The 22,583-nt window shown below is 49.0% G+C and overlaps 1 protein-coding gene across 2 annotated transcripts in view; it reads right to left on the bottom strand.

Moving 5' to 3' along the window:
- OLFM1 (olfactomedin 1) overlaps window positions 1-22,583 on the bottom strand; it is a 41,002-nt gene that overhangs the window by 1,418 nt on the left and 17,001 nt on the right. For both annotated transcript variants that reach the window (XM_056860477.1, XM_056860476.1), the window contains exons 2-5: window positions 18,402-18,551; window positions 11,498-11,653; window positions 8,348-8,567; window positions 1,921-2,027 (exon numbers count right to left, since the gene is read on the bottom strand). In XM_056860477.1, the coding sequence (XP_056716455.1) occupies window positions 1,921-2,027; window positions 8,348-8,567; window positions 11,498-11,653; window positions 18,402-18,551 (633 nt within the window). The remainder of the gene's footprint in view (window positions 1-1,920; window positions 2,028-8,347; window positions 8,568-11,497; window positions 11,654-18,401; window positions 18,552-22,583) is intronic.

Here is a 22,583-nt window from a genome sequence, read left to right on the forward strand (position 1 = left end):
CCTCCATGGACAGAAGCAGTCTGCATCCTGAATGTTTTGTGCCTGGGACGGGATGGCATGGCAGGGCTGTTGATTTCCTGCCTTGCTTTGTGAGCATCTCTTGGAAACAGAACATTGAATGTGACGGACCGCTGGTCTCCTCTGGCCTCGTTTGGTTAGCGTGTCTGTGTGAACCAGGGCTTTGTGGCAAGCACTCTCTCTCCCCTTGGCTCCTCATGACAACATTTGCATCTCCACTGGGCCTGACCAGTGAGGCTCCTCCTTCCGGATTTTTGAGCGCCACCGGATGTCGCTGGGGCCAGGGATAGGCCACCCCTGCAGCACCATGTGCAGCTTCGCCTGCGGGGGTGGTGGTGGTGTTCTTCTCTGCCCAAGCAACTGAGGTCGTGCCCTTGAGGCACCGGCAGCACCGCTGGTGAGGGGGATTGTGCCCAGCTTTGTCTTCTGAGCCACCATCTGCCCATGAGAGTGGCAACTCCCAGCCAGCCCCCCATCTTTTGACACCCGTTTGTTTGCTGGCACAGCAGCCTCTTCCCAGTGCTTGGGCAAAAAGGTGGCCCACGCTGCTGTGCACCCACACACAGAAACCCAGCTTCACGTGGGCTATGCGTAAGCAGCGATTCTACTGGAGCACAGAAAAAGTGCTGAATGTGGTATATCAGTACTTTTTGTAAAAAAGAAAGATTCTAGTCCTCATGGTTGCGACACCACACTTCAAATTATGTGGACAAAGCTTGGCAAAGGAAGCCAGAAGGGTTCCAGGGGTAAGATTCCAAGTAGCCTCTGTAGGACAAGCAACCCTGAATTTGGTTAAACCAAAAAACAGAGACGACGTTAGGGAAAATAGCAACAATTATAGAATCATAGAGTTGGAAGGGACCTCCAGGGTCATCTAGTCCAACCCCCTGCACAGTGCAGGAAATTCACAACTACCTCCCACACCACACCCCCAGCAACCCCTACTCCATGTCCAGAAGATACACACTTCCAAAATGCACAAAGGTTAAAAAATTTGGGATTGTCTTAATAAGATATTATGTTGTTGTTAATAATAATGTGTTAATAATAACAATAACAATAACAACCGTAGAATTCTATAACAGAAACCAAATCCCACTTGCACAATAACATCCTGGCTCTGTGAAGCAGGAAGTTCTCTTTGAAGGGTTACAGGTAACAGAATCCAAGCCCTTGTTCTGCAGAACAAAGCCAGAGTGTAATGAGCCAGGGAGATCCTTCCTGTCACTCTGCAGCACTCAGTACAATGATTAAATCTGCATAAATTAGAAGGTAAGAGAGCAATTAACTCCTCTCTCAATTGAGGCCTGCCTCCGAGTGGCTCTCTTCCACCTTTCAACATCCCTGTTGAAAGGCTCTCTTCCACCTTTCAACAGGGATGTTGAAAGCCCTTCAACATCACCTGAATATCTAGGGGAAAGCAGGTTATCTGGAGACAATGTCTTGTTTCTCCCTCCCTCTTGTTTCCTAAGATCTGCTGCAGCTGGGACTGAGATGAAAATAAACCCCTTCTGGTGATCCTTTTGGAGCTGAGTCAGTAAATGACCCTCAACCCACACTGATATGGGAAGGAGGCGGTGCAAAGGGGCGCACATATCCCCTTCTGTTGGCAGGGAGATTTACTGAGTGGGCCAGAGACTCTGCCCACCCATAGCCCCACTGTTTGGCTGGCTCATGTTGCTCAGGTGTCTGTGCCTATGGGATGCTCCCAGGCCGGGCATCAAGAGGGACCGGCACAGCCCTGGCCCTTTCTAGAGTGGCAGCCAGATTTTATCTCAAGCAAAATAACAAGGACAGTCTGGAAATTCCCGCTTGACTGCTCCAGATAGCGCCACACATCCTTCGTTCTCCATGCAATGCCACACCAGGAACCAGCAAGAGGTGAATGCCGCTGCAGCCTACCTTGTTTTCCCCTTCTGGAGCCAGGGGGTCGGTCATCCATGAGCCAAACCTTGATCCAGATGTCTTGACCGTGATTGGGTCGCTTATTGCTGTCAATTTCCCACAGGCTGCAAAACAGCCAAACACTGCATGAATGAGCGAATTTTGACAAACATTCAAATGGGTTAACAGGCTCTTGACTTGTGGCCTCTTAAACTGCTCCCTCCCTCTCTCTCTTTCAACGTAACTTCCCATAGGAGGCTTGCCAATCCCTGGGGGACTGTAAAGCACTTCTCCGCACACATGTGCCACTCCAGAGTCAAGTATTGGCCCAGTTGTGAGAGCAATGGCACTTGGCATCATGGGTGGGCATGTCACATGCATGAACCAGGGCATTCAAATGTAGAATGCTTACCCAGATAAGTGCTTTCCCTGTGACTGCCATAAAATCGGTTTCACCCGACTATGAATCTTATTTGAATTGGGGTTATTCACCATTTCAAAACTGCAGGCATAAATCCCTCTCCCAGCAGAGAAGCCCGCCCCACTGTCCCAGCTGCAGGGCTGTCTGGACCCCCAAGCGGCTGTCCCCTAACAAGGGAAGGGACCTGACATGCTTCTCTTGAGCCACTGGATGCTGGAACCACAAGGCCAGCCCTGAAGGGCTTCCAACAGGACGGGCTGAGTGAGCCACGGGGCTGTCCGGCTTCCCCCTCCAGTGCTCGGCAGCCGTCGGCAGGGCAGGAAGCTTCGATGCAGCCGTAGCAGGGCACTCTTCCTAATCACAAGGGACTGAACTGAGAGGAGCTGTCAAGGTACTTCTGGCTATTGCCTCCCTCGCAGAGAGCAGGGGCCTCCTCTCCGCCCAGCCCCACAAAGGCGAGAGCTCCTGCAAACAGCTGGGCTGCCAGGGCAGCAGAATGCTAGCAGGAGGGGGTCAGCACAGGGCTATGACTCCCCCCATCAAAACTCTTTGCTAACGGTGAAATGCACTTGTTCCCAAATTCTCCTGTGCAAATTCTCACAGGAGATATTCTCAAACAACTGAATATTTTATGTTGGTACTTGATATTCAGTGACAATTCATCTCCATACTGAATACATGGTAACAACAGGATTGGACCATTGACACACAATAACAGCTGGCACATGAAATTGTATTTAACATTTTACTATTTCTTACTTCTATTATTTATATAGTTATCCCTTATTTTCAGTGAGGACCTGAAGCTGCTTTTAAAAAGGTTTCCCCTCCTTTTTATCCTCACAACCACCACCCTGTGAGGAAGGTCAGGCAGGGCCCAAGGTCCCATAGAAAGCTTCCATAGCAGAGTGGGGATTTGAAACCGGGTCTCTCAAATCCTAGGCTAACATTCTAACCACTTTATCACACTCAGTGCATGTAATGCTATTAAAAAACCAAATCAAACCAAGCCTTAGTCCTGGAATCCATTTCCCCATTCAAGATCTAGCCATAATCCACATGAAATAGTATGTGGCACTTGAACATATGCAGAGTGCTTTTTCTTCTTCACTGAATACCAGGACAAAACTGAGGTGAAAACAGTTCAAGGCCCATTTCTAAGGTGTATATTTCCCCAAGCATTCAGGAACGAGGCTGTCCCAAAGGAGGCTGGAGTCACCCTGAAGGAGCAGATTCGTAGTTCAGGATGCTGCTGGATCTGACCTACAGTTAAGGGGCTCGGACCAAGTTATTGTTGAGGTCTGGATGCAAGAATTATATCGCCCCTGGGCTGTGAGATCTGCACCGTGTGCCTGTTCCCAAGCACGATTCAAAGTGCCCCTTTAAGGCCCTATAATCCTGGGAGATGGGAGACTCAGAGGACCAAATCCTCTCGTGTTGTCTAGCCCACCACTTTCCTCTTCCTACGTCCTGATCTCTTTGATCCTCCCCCCAAGGTAAGGTGGGGGCAACCACAGGTGTGACCTAGTCAACTCTGAGATGCCCTCCCAGCCCCTCATTTCCAGTCTTTCAGGCAACCGGCCAAAACACTTCTCTTTAGGTAAGCTTTTGAGTTATGGGTTTTACATATTTTGAGCAGTTTTAGGATCTGCTTCTACTTTGAGGGTTGTTGTAGGGACGTTTTAGGCTGCTGAACAGTTTTTATGACTTGTTTTAAATTAGTTATTTATGGTTGTTGTTTTTATGATTTTAATGATTTTACCAGCTCATGGAGGTCTCTGGAGAGGCGGCACACCCGTTTCTCACTTAAACCAATAAATAACGACAGCCAACTGAAGGCCATTATCTTAGCCAGGGACTGGAGAAATTCAAGTCAGGTGGATCTCCTGAGAGCTGACAATGAAACCTCCCCACTCAGAGGTTAAATGATCAGCTACTGGAGCCAAACCAGGGGTGGGGGTGTTCAGCCCTCTCTGCCAGAGAGCACCTCAGAAGCAGGGTACGAAGCGTGGGGCTGGAGGGGCCCCCACGTTATGTCATATTTCTGTCATCTGCAGGCAGGCAGGCAAGGCTCTGAAACTCCCTTTGGGTAATTCTGTGCTTTGGCGTGCCCAGTTTGGACCAGGGAGGGGCTGTGTTCAAGAGCTGCGGGGAGGCAAAGCTTCCTTTCTAATTTGAAAGGTGTGAGGGCTCCAGCCGGCAAGGAAGTTGGTTCAAGGCCCATTTCTAAGGTGTATATTTCCCCAACCCCCACTCCTTTCTCCAACAGTTTCCTTTTCCGGTCTCTCCTTGTAGCCCGTCCCACCCACCCCCAGCCCCACTCTCACTCTACCATCTGGATCGCTCCCTTTTACATACAAATGTCTTCCTGTTTCATGAGTGACCATGTTCAAAATACCATTCTTTTGCTTACCATTTCCTTTGGCTTAAGGATGGCCCCAATATTATTGCTGGAGAAGCAAGTTAATGCAGTTGCAAAAAAGGTTTTCTTCCAGCTCAACCTAGCTCACAAAATGGCCCCTTACCTTAAAGCAGCTGATCTGGCCATGGTGACATCGAGACTAGACTACTGTGACGCACCAGACACTGGTCTCTCCTCAAAATCAATTCAGAAAATCCAGCTGATGCAGAAGGTGGCAACTCAGTTACTATCGGGAGCCAGATGGGGCATGCGGATTATCCCACTCTGCAGTCACCCCACTGGCTGCCCATCAGTTGCCGGGCTCAATTTAAAGCACTGCCACAGGTGCCAACCTGCAAATGGGCAAAGTCAACAACTGCCCGTACCTGTGTCTTCTCTGTTGTGGCCCCCACCTTGTGGAACAGCCTGCCTGAGGTCAGGGAGGCTCCCACTCTCATGGCTTTCCGCAAACTGTACAAGACTGAATTATCCTAGAGGGCTTTTCTATGCAGGCAATAGGGTAGCACTGAACAACAGGCTTCACAAAGTAACTTGGATAAATTATTGGGGGCTGTGGTCTGTACTACTCTGCATAGTTTGTTGTGGGTTGGCACCTGTTGTGTAAGTTTACATCATTTAATGTGTCACGTTATCATTTATGCTTTCCTTCAGTTCTGTCTTCCTGATTTCTGGTTGGTTCTACAACCTAAATCCTATGTCATTGCTTATTGAATGTCCCATCTTGTTGATTGTATTCACTCACACTGCTTTATCTGCCTTGAGTCCCAGTGAGAAAGGCGGACTATAAACAACATAAATAAAGTGGAAAGGGATTTGTAAACAATGTGATCTTGACTCTGCACCAGGACTCTGCTATATTAAGAGTCCTGCACCCGGGGGGCGGGGAGGGGGGCTTCACAGAACCACCTTCAGATATCCACTTGAAACCAGCCCAGCAGTTCAAAGGATCGGCCAGTGTTCCAAGTGCACTACAGGCCTGCGCGGCTCCCTGGCGCTCACTGCAGGGCCTGGGCAGGGTTTGCTCTTTCTGCCTCTCTTTGCACACGGGTGGGAATGATGCGAATCTAGGGCAGAAAGGAAGAGGAGGGCCTCAGCCAACACCCCCAGTCTTCTTCCCAGTAACTGCAGAAGAATGAACAAGAAGAGGGCATTGCAACCCTTGGTTGTAATATCACAGGTGAATACCTTTCAAGTCCAACAGCCCAAAGACCTGTTTCCATACAGCTCAGGGTCTCAAGGGCTGGCAGGCGCCCCCAGCACCAGACTCCGGAAGCCAGGCAGCAGAGCTCTCCCAGACCAGGTCTGGCTGAGGACCCTCCTTTTGGGCACATGCCCAGCCAGGTCTACTTACTTTCTAGTTTAGGAAATGTACCTGCTACCTTTCCATCACACGTGCGGAGAAGTCACAAGTAGGCCTGAAAGCCACAGCCTATCGGCAGTATGCTTTAAATAGTGAGCTGCCTTGGAGGCCCTGGTAAGGGCAGAAAGGTGGGATGCAAAGTCTGTAACTAAACAGACACCCCCCCTTGGTGCCTCTGAGGAATGGGATCTCCTTACAAAACTTTGGCTGCACATTAGAAGAAACCACCTCAGGGTATGAGTGATTCAACATGGGAGCCAATTGTTTCTGGGGGAAGGTGTGGGCTCTTTTTTGTCTTTATGTACAGGCAGGGGAGCCATTTTACAGGGCGGCTCTAGTTTGGATGCCTGGAGATCAGTTGCAATTCAAGGAGAGAGCCAAGTCCCACCTGGAGGCTGGCAACTAAGGTTTCCAGCTAATGACCGGCAACCAGCTGTAGGGGGCAGGAGGGAATGGTCCGCGCAACCTCAGTCACAGAGAATACCCAGAAGTGATGTCAGGTCCCCAGTGTAATGTCAACGTGACACTCTAGGTTTGGTGCCAAATTGTATGGTGAAATCATCGACTTCTCACCCTTGGCATAAAGTCATTTCCAGTATTTGCTGGAAGTGATGGTCGCATCACTGGTGTGGAGCCATTTTAAAAAATATTCCCTCCTGCAAGCCACCAGTGGGCCAGCGAGCGACAGCCAGGGAGAGCGGGAGGTCTCCCACTGTCTCCATCCTGGCAGTCTCCATCCTGGTGACCCTTACGCAGAGGTATTCTGCCACTATGTGTGGAGGCTCCACAGCTCTCCTGGCCGACGGCTATATGACAAACCTGGCCCTCCACGCAGAGGGGGCTGATGCCGTCTGAGCCCCTAACCACTGACGCCCTCCTGTGAGCCTCTCAAGGATACCTCATGTGAAGGAGGACCCTCTTCTGTCTTGCCTGCCATGGAGGAAGGGTCACACACAGCAACACACAGCCCAGGAAGCCCCAGCTAAATGGGCCAAACGTCTAGGTTTCAGCCCCGAGAACAGGCTGGTGGGCTTCTGGTCACACTTCTGCAAGATGCCCACCTGCTCGCCTGCAGAGCCAAAGCAGCCGGGGCTGGGGGGGTTGGGAAGGGTAACCTAGATTAGGAGCTCTCCTGCTTCCAGGGATCCCAGGCAATGGACTCGGTCCTAGGCAGAGACTTTGGCAGATGGAAATCCCCTGCCTATCTAGAGGATGACAAAGGGAGTCATCTGCTGCCACCCTTCCACCGGCAGAGGCCCCTTTCCCCAACACTGCTGCTGTCCTCACGTGGGTGCCTTGCTTGACGCTCCCCCCAACTCCTACAGCCAGCACAGTCCTCCTGCTGACATCTCCTGGTACCCCTACCCCAGCTCTGAAACACCCGGTTGATGAACGAGCCTCCTTGTTTGCTGGAGCATGGCTTCCTTCCTGGCACCTCCCTGAGATGAGACACCCCCCCCCCCGGGCAGTGCCCTGAGTGGCGCAGACTATTGAAGGCACTGAGAGCAGGGGCTGCCATGTGGGGCAGGACAGGCCCTGCTGCCACACCACCAAGGGAGTTGGAGCCATTCCGAGTACGGCCAAGGACACTGGTGTGGCTGGTTTTCAGAGGGGGGCCCTGGAGCTCGAAGCATGCAGTGTCTGGAACTGAAGAATGGCGAGAAAGAGTGCCTCCCAGGCAGGGCCTGGTTGTGTTCAAGGGAGTCTCAGGCTTCCGTTCTCCCTCTGCATGGCAGACACCTCTGCCCTCCACCCCTTCCCAATTCAACACGAGCTGTGAAATGCCCCTCCGTTACCAAAAGAGGCCTGCCGACTGGTGGGCAGAGGGTGCTGTTTGGGGAAGAATCAATCCAAAGACCTTGAGGCAGGCAAAAGCAGCTGCAGGATTCTGTGCAGCCGGCTGCCCTTCAGGTCTACCCGTTGGGTGTGCAGCGCTTAGTTCCCAGGATAAAACCTTCCGTCTTCTGACCTGGAAACCCTTCCCCTTATCCCAGAGGTGTGGGGACTCAGCGTGGAAGGAAATGCACTCTGCGCCCACTCAAGGGCAGTCCTGAACACCAAGAGTCCCAAAGGTAAGCCCCTGGCACTGCATGCAGACGCCACTGCTGGCGCAAAGGAAGCCCTGCTTCAGGCGTGGCTCCCAGGCAGGGGCCTGTCCGCACCCACAGAAGCGCCGCATGTGAGAACGCACTGACCCTACGCGGACGGTGCTCAGGGTCCTTGCTCAGGGTGCACGGCCTACCTAATTTTTGCATGCAAGCCCGGAGCCTCTCTTCAAGATTTGACACTCTGTTCTGAAGCTCTTCGTAGTCATAGGCGCCAATTTCCTCCTGGAGCTCGTTTAGAACTGCCGTCAGATTCTGGACCTCCTCTTTAAACTGCAAAACCAATTTGGCATCGGCTTTGTACTCCTCCAACACTGGGATCAAGGGCCTAAGCTCCTCCATTTTCGCTTTTATTGCCTGCAAGGTTAAAATAAGCTTGGTTTCAGTGGTCTGTGTGCAACACCCGGCCCCCCCCCCTGCCTCGGCACCTGCCCCCTCGCTGCCTTGTCTACGCTTGCACAATTATTAGTATTATTAATGCTGGCACGGGGGGTGGGGGGAGTCCAAATGTGGAAGGATATATAAATATATATATTTTACATATATAATATATTAAACAGTCTGAAGAACACCGTCTTATTTGGGAAAAGGCCTTTATTTAGAATTTTTTTTTGTTTTTAGAATGCAACATCTTAAGGTTACATGCTTCAGATCACATACACAAATTCTTGTTTTTTTCTTTTCCATAAAATAATAATAATAATAATATATGCATTGACAAGGATTTCCAAAACGAGAAGTAATGAAATGCATCTCTACAGTTACATGCAAAGGAAGAGGCTCTCAGTTGCGTGGTGTCTGACAAATGGTGCTAACTTGGTGGGGGGATGAGAAAAAGTGAACTGAAAGGAAGGAAAAGGATGGTGGGGAAAGCTCTATGCCCTCTTTTTTTCATGGTTACATGGGGGGGGGGAATGAACAGCTTCTTCAGCCAGTGCGACATAGTAAAAATTTCTGTAAAGTTAGCCCTGCAAGCAAGAAAATGAGACACTGTTGAAGAGCGGTGCTCACCAGCCAGCCAGCCTGCCTTAAAGAGAGAGAATTCACAGACCCCCCCCAATGAAGACAACAGGCTCAGTCCTCCCCTCTTGCACTGCCAGACAGACCCAGTGGGCTCACCCCTGAGTCAAAATGGGCAGCGTCATAGCCTGTGGCCATTTCCCACAAAGCCTCCCACACAGCTACGCCATAATCCCCAAATTTTCAGGGGGAGGGAGGGAGGGGGGCACTGTACAAAATGCCCAGGAAGGCATCTGGGCACTGGTACCTGCTGGGGGTCTCTGCAGGAGAAGGAGTTGTGGCAGCGGCAGTCTTCACCCCCCTCCCCCAGACAAATTACCCCATGTACACAACCATGAAAGGAACCAGAAAACCAGGCAGGAGGAGGGAGAGCATCAGAAGGGGAGGGAAGGCGTTCCAGTGGGGAGCACACTATGGAATGAGACCCTCCCCTGAGTCCAAGAGGTCCCCAGCCCTCCTTGCCTGCAGACCCCGGCCAAGCACAGGCTGGCCCACCATCCTCGCCCACTAGTGATGGTAGGCAAATTACTCACGGTCCAGTTTGGCAGGGCCTAAAATCAATCAGTTTAGCTGGACAATCAGTCAAAAATCAATGGCTTTTAGCTGGAGCCCCTTCCAAAGTCTGAGCCCATCAGAGTCCCAGAGATGACAGTGGGACCATGTGGGGGGGCGCGCCTGGGGGTCCCTCTGCTCCAAACCCTCCACAAGCCTCCCCCTGCCAAGATGTGGCAAGGGCTTGGAGTGCTCAGCTGCTGCCTGGTGTGTCTGGTGGAAACCGTGTGGAACCTCCAAGCCCCCAACCACCCTGGCCGCTCTCAGGGAAGCCAGGCGAGAGAGGCGGCCAGGGGGTGCAGCCGGGGGCACGGCCCGAGGAAGAGGCCCTTGGCCCTGAGACTGCCTGCGGCACATTCAGAGCTGAGGGGCTTGCTTCTCCCACCAACAAAACCCAGGAGTAAACATCCTGTTGCTGGAGGCGGTGGACTTTCTCTCCCAATCCAGAATTCTCTGCTCCACAAAGATCTCCGTGCATGTGGGAAAACTAGCTTATCAAGAAGAAGCGTTCAGCTCAACCTCTCCAGAGGCGCTGCCTTCCTATGCAGAGGGAGCCTTTTTGGTATATGGCAGATCAAACGGGCAAGCCCACACCTCTGGAGCCTGGAGCTTGCATTCCTTCACTTTGCTAATTGCTTAAACTGGTTCAGTATCTGCAGCCAAGATGGCTAGCAAGACAAAAACAGGGACGCCCCCCCCCCCCAGCCTGGAGACCAGCCAGCATTTCTCACATTTTGGGTGGCTGAAAGGAAACAAGAGGGCTTCCTTTAAAAGTCCTTCAGAGTGTGAAAGGAAATAAACGACCCTGTGCTGGAGGACCTCCCCCATGCTGTGCTTCTGCTTCAACCCTCAACACACATTCAGTGGGAATTCCCCACCCCAACCCACATTCAGACAAAAGTCAGACCTGACCCTGCAAATGGATAAAGCTTAAAAAAAAAAAAAAAGGCAGAAATGTGGAACTGGTGCCGAATTCAGATTTCCTTAATAAAAGGATCCTTAGTTTTATTAAAAAGGAAGTTCCTAGCACCCCTAGCTGAGGGCCTGTGCTTGAAAGTGTACAGGGTAATGCCTGGTGAGATCTCAGAAGGCAGAGAAATGGATGAATACAAATGGCCGGCGCATGTGGGCAGGGAGATTCCATGGTGACAGCACCACCCTTCCCAATGATGAACAAAACAAGAATCAATTGTGTGGAACAAGTGAAGGCACGAAGCAACCTTCAGGTCACAGTGCAGAATTAACCCTGAACGCCACACCCTTTGGCTGCAGAGCCAACGGAAAGATGGCTTCACGGCAAGGTAGGAAGAGCAGCTGCCAAACTGAATGAAAACAGGGAAAGGGCAGCTTGAGGGGGAGATTTTGAAGACCCTGCTAGGTGCCAGGGGCCCTCTCTGTCTGGGGCGTGCTCCATTCTGTCATGTCATGATGCTGAGAAAGGCACAGCCGCGGGGCCAGTCAAAGTGCCAGCCCTTTTCTGGAGCGTGATAGAAAAAAAAAGTTCAGTGTATTAAGTGAAGGGGGGGCGTGTCTTATTTATCTCAATTACCTTGATTAAAGGGAAAAGATTTCCAGGTAAATCGGAATAGGAAACATCTGGAAAATTTAAAATGGTAGCTTATTTTGGAAGTCTTTTGGAGCTGGGTGCCTTGGTCTCACTCTTACTGAACTCCCACACCAAGGGAAGGGCTCAGGGCCGCGGCAGGCACACTCACCTTGAACTGTCTCGCCAGATGTTGCTTGTGGGTCTCTTCCACTTGCTTGAACTTGGATTCCAACCCCCTCATCTGATTCTCCATTTTTTCAACATATTGTAGATCCCGTTGGGTCCGCCTGTCCAACACCTCTATTGACTGGGACATGTTTTGTACCTGGTTGGGTAGTGGGAAAAGGGGGGGGAATATGAAGGAAACAGAGACTATCAGGCTGATAACATAGTTAACAGGAATAGCTTTTAAAAGGCACAGTTTGGCTTATATAGCAAGCAATTTATGGGAGGGGGAGAGAAGCGGTTAACAAACAATTTGCATACATTTTCTCTTAGAGAGACAAAGATCACGATCCTAAGCATGTCCACTCAGATGGAAGTGTGCTCAGGACCACATCCAAAAAGAGAGAGATGGTATAATGTGATATGTTAGCGCTTCTAACGCTGCAAACACGGTACAGCTGCCAGAATTCAGAATGCCACACTGTGCCCAGACCCCCAATAGTGCTTGGCTGGTACTGCCACTTGGGTTGCCGGCGTAATGGGGAATCCCCAACCACAGCTGTTCCTGTGCCATCTGCAGCAATGGGTGAGCACAGCTGTTGTCAGAAGGTGCTTAGTGTCAACACCCGCTGATAACAATGGATCTATTTGCTGACAAAAGCACATGAGCAGGGGCTAGCAAAACAGTTGGCAATGCAATCTGCCACCGCATTTGTGGTCTTCCAGGGCGCTTTCCTGAACAAAGCCCCATTGCAAGAACTTGGTGGTAGACCAGGCACTGAGAAACATCTGGTCAAAGGCATAGAGATCTCAAATGGAAGACAATCAGCTTTCTCAGCCATTTACTCAGCCCTGTTCTGGAAGATAATCCTGGTCCCCTTGGTGCAAACAAAGACAATCAATGAGATAAAGAGTTGCCTGCCCTTGTGGAAGCCCCTCCCAAGATGTGTTCGACTCAGAAGGATGTTTCCGCTGCAATACGAGCATCATGTCATTTGCAAATGACAGTCATCGATTGCCAAAGGTCAGCCACCAGGATCGCTGCCAGGCAGGGGCCACAAACTTGGCTTGATGGTGAACAGGGTTTTTTTGTGCTGGCACTCCCTGGCACTGAGTACCAGAACCTTTTTTTTGGGGGGGGGGACACACCCACAAGTCGTGATGGGACCAATCAGCACAGCCTTTCTTTTTAACAAACGAAGCACTAATTGTTGCGAGTATCAGTCACCAGACAAGAATGGAGGGAGGCAGGCCCTACATGAATCAACCATGAGCCCTTTGGGGGGGGGGGTGCAGCCTTTCCTCCGGGTCTCTCCAGAAGGACAGAGCCCATGCACTTCTCTCCTGGAGTGGGGCCCTGGGATGACGTCACCAGCATGTGTCCCGGCTATAGACCAGGCTTGCCCCCGTGCTGTAATTCTGTGCAAACACCAAGACGTGACATCATCATCTGTGGAATTTAGTCTCCATTTTTGTTTTGTTTCAAAGCCAGGGTTCTCATCCTTACGACTGCAGACTGATGTCTTGGTGAAGGGAGTCTTGCCCTGGGGATGCAGGCTCACCCAAGGTCAGGGGCTTCCCTCCTATCCAGCCTCCCAGTAACCAACGAGAGCTCTTGAATTGCACCTTGAATTGCTTTCTGAGGGTCAAATGAGACATGGAGGCAGACGTGGGGCTCCCCAGTCCTGTTTGAATTGTGTGTGTGTGTAGAGGGTCTGGTTTGTGGAGCCAAAGGGGACACACAGGGGAGAGAAGCTTCACCCTTCCCAAGCCCACAGTTCACTGCCTCCCTGTCAAATCACACATCCCTTCTACACACACACACACACACACACACACTCACACACACACACACACTATCTATTGCCCAGCAGGGGCCACTTTCTGACTGGGAGACCCCAGGAGAAAATTGAGAGTGGGGGAGAAGTTGCAAGGATGGAAGCCACGGGGGGGGGGGGGCTGTTCATGCCCACCAGCTCTCAAGAGCAGGCAGGAGCTTCAGCCTTTGGCCCCCCATGGCTGAAACCAGGCCTTCCCCAGATGGGCCTGGGCCCCAGTTGCCTGCTCTGCCCTCCCATCTGGGCTGCTGTCCATTTTGTTAACCAGGGCCATTTTCCAAATTAGGCCCGTAACTGTGTCCCAAAGTGGGTTGGGAAGCAGTGCCAGGGGGCGGGGCACGGCCCCTCGGCTCTCCATGCCCAAGGCCAAACCTGCAAAAGACCGGGCTGTATGGCGGAGGGCTTCACAAAGAACAAGAGTTTTTTTGGGCCAGAGCCCAGTGGAAGATTTCCAGATTCAACCTCTTTCTCTCTTGTTTTCTTGCATACTTGGAAATTATTACCTGCCGCCTACCTTCCTGTCTTCTAAGTGCCAGGACCAGGCCTTCCTTCTGACCCAGGTTTTTAATGGACGGTTTCTGTCTTTCAAGCTGTTTTTATGGTCTTCATCTAGCTAGACTGAGGACTGATTTGTGGAATATAATTTTAGGCTACTACATGGTGTTTTCTGCTGTTTTATGCCCTGTTTTCATCACATTTTAATATTGGCAATACTTCTGCTGTTATGTTTATGATTTTATTGTGTTTCTTTTACACGGCAGATCTCTAAGGAGTCGGCACAGAACTTCTCTAAACAAACGGTTTAAATCTCTTGTCTCTGAACAGCGTGTGTGTGTGTGTGTACATTCCCAAATTTCAACAGCCAGGCAAAGGCAAACCAAACTTTGTACTGTGGAGACCCTCAATCCATTGCCAGAAAAAATGCTCCACAGATTCAGAGCTCTCACTCTCTCATTCTGCAGGTTGTAGAAATCAGAGGCCATGGGAGGTAGGCAACCCGGGGGGTGGGGGGTGGGGGGTTTGAAGGGAACAGCTCTGTCATTCAAAGGGGGGGGGCTTGATGGCTAGAAGTCCCAACTCTCTTCTCACCACCACCATTTTGCAGGCCTCGGTCAGGCCCCCAGAGCTTCTCTGTTCCCTGCAGGAGAAACCAGTGTGGCATCGTGGTCAGAATACTAATTGAGGAGTGGGGAGAGCTGGGGTCGAATCCCAGCCCAGCCACAAGGCTCCCTGGGTTCTCTTGGGCCACCCAGCCTCTCTCAGCCCACGTAGTCTTCAGCATCTACACGAAGTTAGTATATGCAGAAAATCAGACCTGTGTGAAACCTGTCCCGCCAGTCAGTCCTTCCCAGAATGTGAGTCAGCCCTGAGTTTCTGTGTCCTTTTAATCCAGAGCTGCAATGACCTCATGCTTTGGCCAGGCCAACTACATTGCTCCCGTGGAAACAGGATCTTTGGCACAAAAAATGTTGTAAATGCCAACTGTTCTGGCATTTCCCCCTAGAAAAATAGACTTTTCTGAACAAGTTCAAGGCATTCTTTGTCGTTGTCATCTGTGACATATGTACCAGAGCCTCTCAGTGTGTCCAGTTTCCTTGCACATTTCATGCTCCAAACATGTCCTCCTGAACACCATTCTAGATCTTCCCATTCTTAGCTGAGCTACTGATACAATTTGTGCATGTTGCCCCAAGGAATTCCATGGGAACCACTGAGAACTGAGTCAACCTCAGGATGGTCAGCTTCCATCTGCATCTCCCCACCTGGGGGAAGGGGGCAGGCATGCCAAAGTCAGCGGGAATCCCTGGCTTTTAAGATGGAGGGCGCATCGGCTGTGGGATGACACAGATCAACTCTGGCTGTCAAAGGCCTCCGCTAGAACACAATCTGTTTGTCTGTGAAGTAGCACATGACTCACTCTTTCTGTTGCAACTGACTAACAGGGGAACCCCTCTGGAATAGTGTTTTGTTTTCAGCCTCTGCCATCCATCCGCCTCCCTGGAGCCCCATTTTGACAAGGAGAAGGGCCCCCCTGGCCCCAGTGAGCGACCCAGCAAGACCGCCTGCCCCAGCAACAGCACTTCTCTCTTTTAAGAGTCTGCTTCTGAGTCTACTTCTGAGTCTACTTCTGAGTCTGCTTCTGGTGGCTGAAAAGAGCTTCTGTGACCCATATTAGGTTCTGTGACCCATATTAGGTTTCCTCATTGGTAGAGGGTGTGGCTCAGGAGTGGAGCATCTGTATGCACTGGGGACAGCCATTAGCCTAGTTGCCATAAAAAGAGTAGATGCATTTGCGGAGGATCTGTCTGTTGATGGACATAAGGAATGCTATCTAAATAGAGCTTCCATATTCAGAGGCCGTGCACCCTGTGCTACGCGGCTGAGGACATGTTAAGAAAAAGAAACTCCTTGTGGTGCTTAGGAGTGGCCTGAGGCAGTGGGCCCGCTTCTGCGGGAAATGGAACACTGGACTAAGAGGGCCACAGCCTGAAGTGGGAGCGATCAAGCAAACACGCATGCCTTGCTCTCCAAGGGGGAGAAAGTGCTGCCCTTAAAAGGAAAGCGAGCGGACCACCAAGGCCTGCTAGGCTTGTGAATGCATGGGAACGGCTGCTGCTCCGCCCAGCTCCGCCTTTCTACTTTGACTGGCAGGGGCTCTCCAAGGTCTGTCACAAGTTACCTTTACCTGGAAATGCTGGGGGTTGAACTGGGGGCTTTCTGCATGTGAAGCAAGTGGCCCTGCTACTGAAGCAAAGAGCATTGTTTTGTCATGTGATTTGAGCCAACTGGAGACTTCCCCCTCCTGCAGATTTATTTGGGGCAACAGCATGGCTTTGATCTTTTCATGATTTTAATTAACCAGCATGCACTTAACTTCCGGAATATGTTTGTGGCTTTCACCACCATCATAACTATCAAGTGCCTCACTGAAACAAATAAATTTATCTTCTCTAGACTGCCCCCACCCCCATGAAGGCCTTAGAGCTCTGGAATAAATTTGTTCCCATAATTCCCATCTGCAAATGTGAATATCAACTATTCTCCAGATGTTTTCTGGCTGATCAGAATTTGGTATCATGAGATACTGGATTAGAATATTTGACCTTTTTCAGCATTTGGTGGTTGAATGCAAAGGCTGTATACTGCTTGCGACTACTGCACAGCATTTGCTAACGGACAGGCAAAGGAACCAAGAATTTGACTTTTGGCACTTTAAAATCTCACAGCTGGTGCCTTTCAAAATAATCACAGCAATCTTAAAAATAAAAAACTCCCCCCCCCCCCAAAATCAAGTTTTGAATGTTAAGGCAAAAAATAATAATTCACATTTGAAGTATGAATTCACAGCTCATAATTTAACATCTGAGTGGTGAAAGTGAAAAAGTTTTAAGAATTCTGAATATTTTGTTCAGCTCCAGTGGCTCAAGGAGGCATACAAATCACAATTTAAAACATACAGAATAAAATAAAACCCCAAGTAACCCCATACAGCACATAAGCATTTCCTTCATTCACAGCAGTTCATGAGTGCTCATCCAGGATAAAGAGAAACCAAAACCTCAGCCCAGATAAATAAGCAGCCTCAGAAAAACAAAATCCACAACATTCAGGAGCTGCCTTCTCGCCCCTCCACTCCTCATTTTCCACATTTCTACCCACATGTCTACATTTCATGCAAAAAAAAAAAATAGTCAGGTTGTCTTGTTTTTAAAACTTGAATCAGATTATTTAATATTGGAATTAAAACTAGTCATAGTAGGAAATTATGGAAGGGGGAGCTGTTTTTATTACCCAAATGCGACGTGTGGGTGAGGGACACTATGTGTCGCCCCCTCCTACACCTTAATCTCCTGTGCCCAGTTTCTTTCAGCACTTTTTCATCAGCTTGGCTGACTTCCCGTATCACAGCCTAGCTGGGAGAAAATATGTTTCAAACAGAAGAGCACAGAAAAAGGTTTTAATACCCTGATTTTCTCTATCATAAGGAGCCTCAAAGTGGCTTACAGTCGCCTTCCCTTCCCCTTCCCACAACAGATTTTGTGAGGCAGGTGGGGCTGTGACTAGCCCAAGGTCACCCAGCAGGCTTTATGGGGAGGAGTGGGGAATCAAACCCAGTTCTCCAGATTAGAGTCCGCCACTCTTAACCACTACACCACATTGGCAGATTTAATTCCCTTGTTTAAAGGGGCCCCCTCACTTTATACAGAAATGGGCAGGCTCAGCATACTTCCTCTTCAATGGATGCTTGAATCAGAAATAACTGGAGGAAAGTAGAAACACTGAGCACTAAAATGCCAATTGGTACCATTCTGTGTGGTAGGAAAATAGACTAATTGCGCAGGCTGGATCATGTCCCTGTCAGGTACATGTCCCTGTCAGGTACATATCTTTTTCATCTCTGCCCTTCCTGCTGCCCATAAAAATGAAACCTGATGTGGAGTGCCAGAATAAATAGTTGTATCAGAAGCCTTCCATTGGCTCTCAAAGGTCAAAAATAATTTTCCTTGTATTCACATGAACACATACACATGAAGCTGCCTTATACTGAATCAGACCATCGGTCCATCAAGGTCAGTACTGTCCATTCAGACTCATAGCTGCTCTCCAGGGTCTCAGGCAGAAAAGGGTCTTCTACACTACCTACTGCCTGGTCCTCTTAACTGGAGATACCAGGGATTAAACCTGGGACCTTCTGCATGCCAAGCAGATGCTCTGCCACTGAGCCACGGCCCCTCCCCTACTACATTTACTAAGTTCACAAATTCCAAGTGGCTCAGGTTAGACTTTGATTAGTAAATTTTTGACCGTACATCCCTACTGCTAGTCAGAGAAGAAAATTAATGTTCTGATTCAGTATAAAGCAGCTCCATTTTTCCTACCGAAGGATGCGTCAGATAATTTGTAATTTACTATCCCAAAGCTAACGATCATTGATCAAACAAAAACTACCTTTAGTTTCCTTCAAAAAACGTTCAAAGCTGCTCTGATAAAAGTCGAATGCAAAAGGTCAAGCCAAGTCCTGCGCCCGTGGGCGCTGCAGAGCGACCTGCTCTCCGCTCCTCCACTTACCTTTTCTAGCAGCTGGCGCAGCTGCTTGGTCCTGGCATCCCGTGAACACATGGTCTGTTGAGGGGCCACCACCGTGCAGATACACCGCCCTTCACTGTCCTGAGCAGAGCTGTACACCTGCCAGCTTTCCTCGGGGTTGGTAGGCAACACCTGGTTTGACACACAAGAAAGGAACTCTAAGATGGCAGCATGGAGAACAAAATCAAGAAGGCATTGAGGAAATGAGAAGCCTCGACTTCCGTTAGGGACGCTGAGCTGAGCACCACATCTCTTGGGGGCTCCCAAGGGAACCAAGATTCTTTCGAATCTGGGGTGTAATTCTGCACCCCTACCCGATCCTAAATAGTGGATTGGGAAACAGGAATTCCCTTGCTGCCCCTGAAGTGCGGTTTGACCCCCAGTTTTGCTGAGAGAGCCATCGGACGACTCTCGGAATCCTGGATGAGGTCCCGCCTGGCCTGAGGGGAAACATTGCCGCGAACGTCTCTCTGGAATTAGGCTCAGCTCTCCCCTACCTATTACCATCTAAGCAATGATACATAAGCAAGAATACCTACTCTTCTAAAATCTGAGTAAGTAACAAGAACTCTTTTGTTTTACCTGGAATTGGAAGTCCCGAAGGAGTGGAAAAAATATCTATAGAATCCGTATCTCCCCATCTGAGGTTCGGATGACTCTTTGACATTTAAAAACATTGGATAAGCCGGCAGAATCTTAATCAAATTGATCGGTGGATAGACATAACAATTGGGACCTTTTGAATGACGTTATAGCAACCAATCAGAAATTCAGAAGTGTAAAGGGGAGGGACGAGCAGATTCCCCCCTCACTTCCGGGAGGAGGCTTTTCTGAGTAAACAAATTTTCAAGCCATGTCTTATCTGGAAGCATCAGCTATCGTCTGCCACCACGAGAATACTACGGGATTTGAGACCGGATGTGTGGCACCACTGTGTAACTGACAAATACTTCCCAAGTTCCGAGGCAAAAGGAAGGAACGGCAGGCGTGCGACCTTATATCCTGTCCCCAGTAACACCACTTTACAACTCACAATGTATACCTGTCTGGATTTTACAAATTAAACCTCAACAAACTACCAGAAGTAGCAAACATGGAAAGTGAGACTAAATTCATGGATCGACTAGTCTCTCTGACAAACAATATCTACAAACTTGTCAATCGGAAACTGGATGTAATTTTGGGAGATCTCAAGGATATAAAAGACCGAATTATGACAATGAGATCAGAGATGAGAGAAGGAAGCTCCCCAAACGACAAACCATTAAAAGAAGAATTAAATTATGTAAAGTAGATGGAGAGCTATGAAGGACTACCAAAGGATATACATCTGCAAGAAGAAATTGAACCAACCCAACTGACAACTATGGATATGAACGTAAGAGACTTTGACTTTTGTTTGTATGATCTACCTGATGAACTTTTCAAAGTTAACTGGGAGAATTTAAAAGGGCAAAAAGCTGGAAATACCGGGATTTTTCTTCTCGCCTTAGGGATGGAAGAAAACATGCTGCAGATTTACTATCCCCCATCAATTTTTACAGAGGGAATTGCACTAACAACTTCCATGGATGCCCGACGTTTAAAGCTACTGGGAAAAAGAGGAAGATGCTGGAAATTTAAGATAAAGAGACTGGGTCAAAGGGTTTAATTTTTCTCAGGATTTAATTAAAAAGGACTGATTAAATGGCTTGGCTCTGACAAAAACAGAATAATTAATGGCATTAACATAACTGATACTTATTAGATATGTGGGAGAAATGGAGGAATCATAATGATATTCATTCTCAAAGGAAGTTAAAAATGATACTTATTATCTAACCCATTTTTTATTATAAAAATAGTGCTTTTTATTTCTGTTCTTTCTTTTTTTTTATTTTCTTTATTTGAATATAGATAAATGAAATAGCAAATACTTAGATTATGTTAAATAAAGAAAAAAATCTTATAAACGTTTGTAACAATATTAGGATTAGAATCTTAAACAAAGGAGATTACAAATAAATGACAAGATTGAGGGAGGTGTAGGGAAAGTCTTTAAATTTTATTTTTTTATCTATATATGTATGTATTTTCAATTGTTTATTAGAATTTATACTCTGATGTTTACCTATATTGATTGTTGAATACCTTGTCTAATTAGTATAGAAAAATAGGAAAAAAATAATAAAAAAAGGAAATGAGAAGCCTCCACTAGACTCAGGGAACAGAAAGCTAGCGAGGGAAGAGGGCAAAGAGCCTGAGGCAAAATGGGGAGAGGGAAGCTGCTTGCAGGCCAAAGGCAAATCCATCATATCTCTTCCATTTCTGTAATTCAAATTGATTCATATATATGTCAACAATCCTTACAACAATCCTGTTAGGTACGCCACTGTTCTTACCCCAGTTTTGCAAGTGGGGGGTTGAGGGGGGGGACCACCAAGAGCAAAGTGAGAGCCACCCCACGCCTTGGTTGTTTCAGCTCAGCCCCTTTGTTTTGCTCCCCCAGCTCCAACAACCCAAGCTGAGTAGTTGGAGCAACACTGCACCCTCTCTCTCTCTAGTGTCTAATAGGTCAGCAGCACAGGAGACAGAAGGCTGGCCCTCACCCAGCACAGACAGTCCCTACATAAACCTGGCCTTTGTAAAACCACCCTTAAACCAAATGGGCTTTGTCACACAAACCAGAAGCTGTTACTATTTGGCAGCCACTGAACTGATACAGATCAGAGCATGCCGGCTCCAGAGCCAGAGCCATCCATAGGGGAGCACCAAAGCCACCTCAGGTCCAGAGAGGGGGAGCTGAGCTGGGAGGGTGAGGACACCCTGCCCCTCTCTCTCCCACATGCCAGGCTGCTTCTGCCCACAGTGAAATCTGTTTATCTGAGGATGACAGGAAGCCAAGTCACACCAGCTAATGGGGGATACAACCTTGAAGGCATTATCCGCACCTGGTTGCAGAGCTCTACAAAGGTTATGCACCAGAGGAAGATGCACCAGACAAAGACATTTGTTACCCTGTACCATCAAGTCCTGAACTGGATGGCCCAGGCTAGCCTGATCTCGTCAGATGTCAGAAGTTAAGCAGGGTCGGCCCTGGTTAGTATTTGGATGGGAGACCACCAAGGAATACCAGGGTTGCTGTGCAGAGGAAGGCACTGGCAAACCACCTCTGCTAGTCTCTTGCCATGAAAACACCCCAAAAAAAGGGTTGCCGTAAGTCGGCTGCGACTTGAAGGCACTTCACGCACACATACCATCAAGCCCCTGAAGGTTCTCTGCTGTTAATTCTTTCCTCTTTGATCACACCACATTTTGAGAAATGCATTCTTTAATTACCACTCAGATTGTGGTTTCTGCCACGGGCCTCGTCTGCTGGTAAAAAGACAGCTTGTCATGGTTACGGCCCCTACAAATAACCAATAATCTTGCCAGACACTGACAAATTGCTAAACGCATTCTTTTCTCACAGATGGGTGGATCCTTAAAAATGTGCCTGCTGCCGATGGATCAGCTTACAGCATAACAGTAATACTGGAAAATGACCAAATTCACTAGGATGGAACTAAATGTTGCCAGCTGATTTCCACGGCCAACGTCCACAGCAAAAACCACAGCGAGAATAAACTGGATACAGAAACCCCTCTGGGCATTGCACCCAAACTTCCCAGACCCTTCTGTTCTCCAGTGCATTTGTGATCTTGTACAAGGTTCAAATTCTTCCAGTGCTCAGGCATTCTGAATAGCATGTCCAGGGACTTTCTTTTCTTCTTTCTTTCTTTCTTTCTTTCTTTTTTTTACTAAGGACATAAATAAAAGCATCTTTATGGTCTGTCTGTTGCCTACAAAAAGGAGAGCTGAACCAAAAGGCAGGGCAAAAAAATATCCACGCCAGAGCATTTCTTCCATCTGGGATCTTTACCGTCAGGAAAGTGTAGAGCCTTCAGTTTCCCTCCCCTGGTGGGTTCTGGCAGTCAGGGGTCTGGAGAGGCCCCCTCTTCACTCCAGCCCTGCTGCTGTTTGGAACTGATGGTGCTGAGCTGAAGGGGGCAAGGGCCTCTCTTCGGACTGAGGCCGCTTCAGAAGCTCAACGCAGAACCGGTGGGTGGAACAGCCCTTCAGTGTGGCAGGCACCTGGCAATGGGACGGTGGGGTTTTCTGGCCCAGAGCCCCTGCCCCCTTGCC

Source organism: Euleptes europaea, chromosome 14, assembly GCF_029931775.1.
Source record: "Euleptes europaea isolate rEulEur1 chromosome 14, rEulEur1.hap1, whole genome shotgun sequence".
NCBI lineage: Eukaryota > Metazoa > Chordata > Lepidosauria > Squamata > Sphaerodactylidae > Euleptes > Euleptes europaea.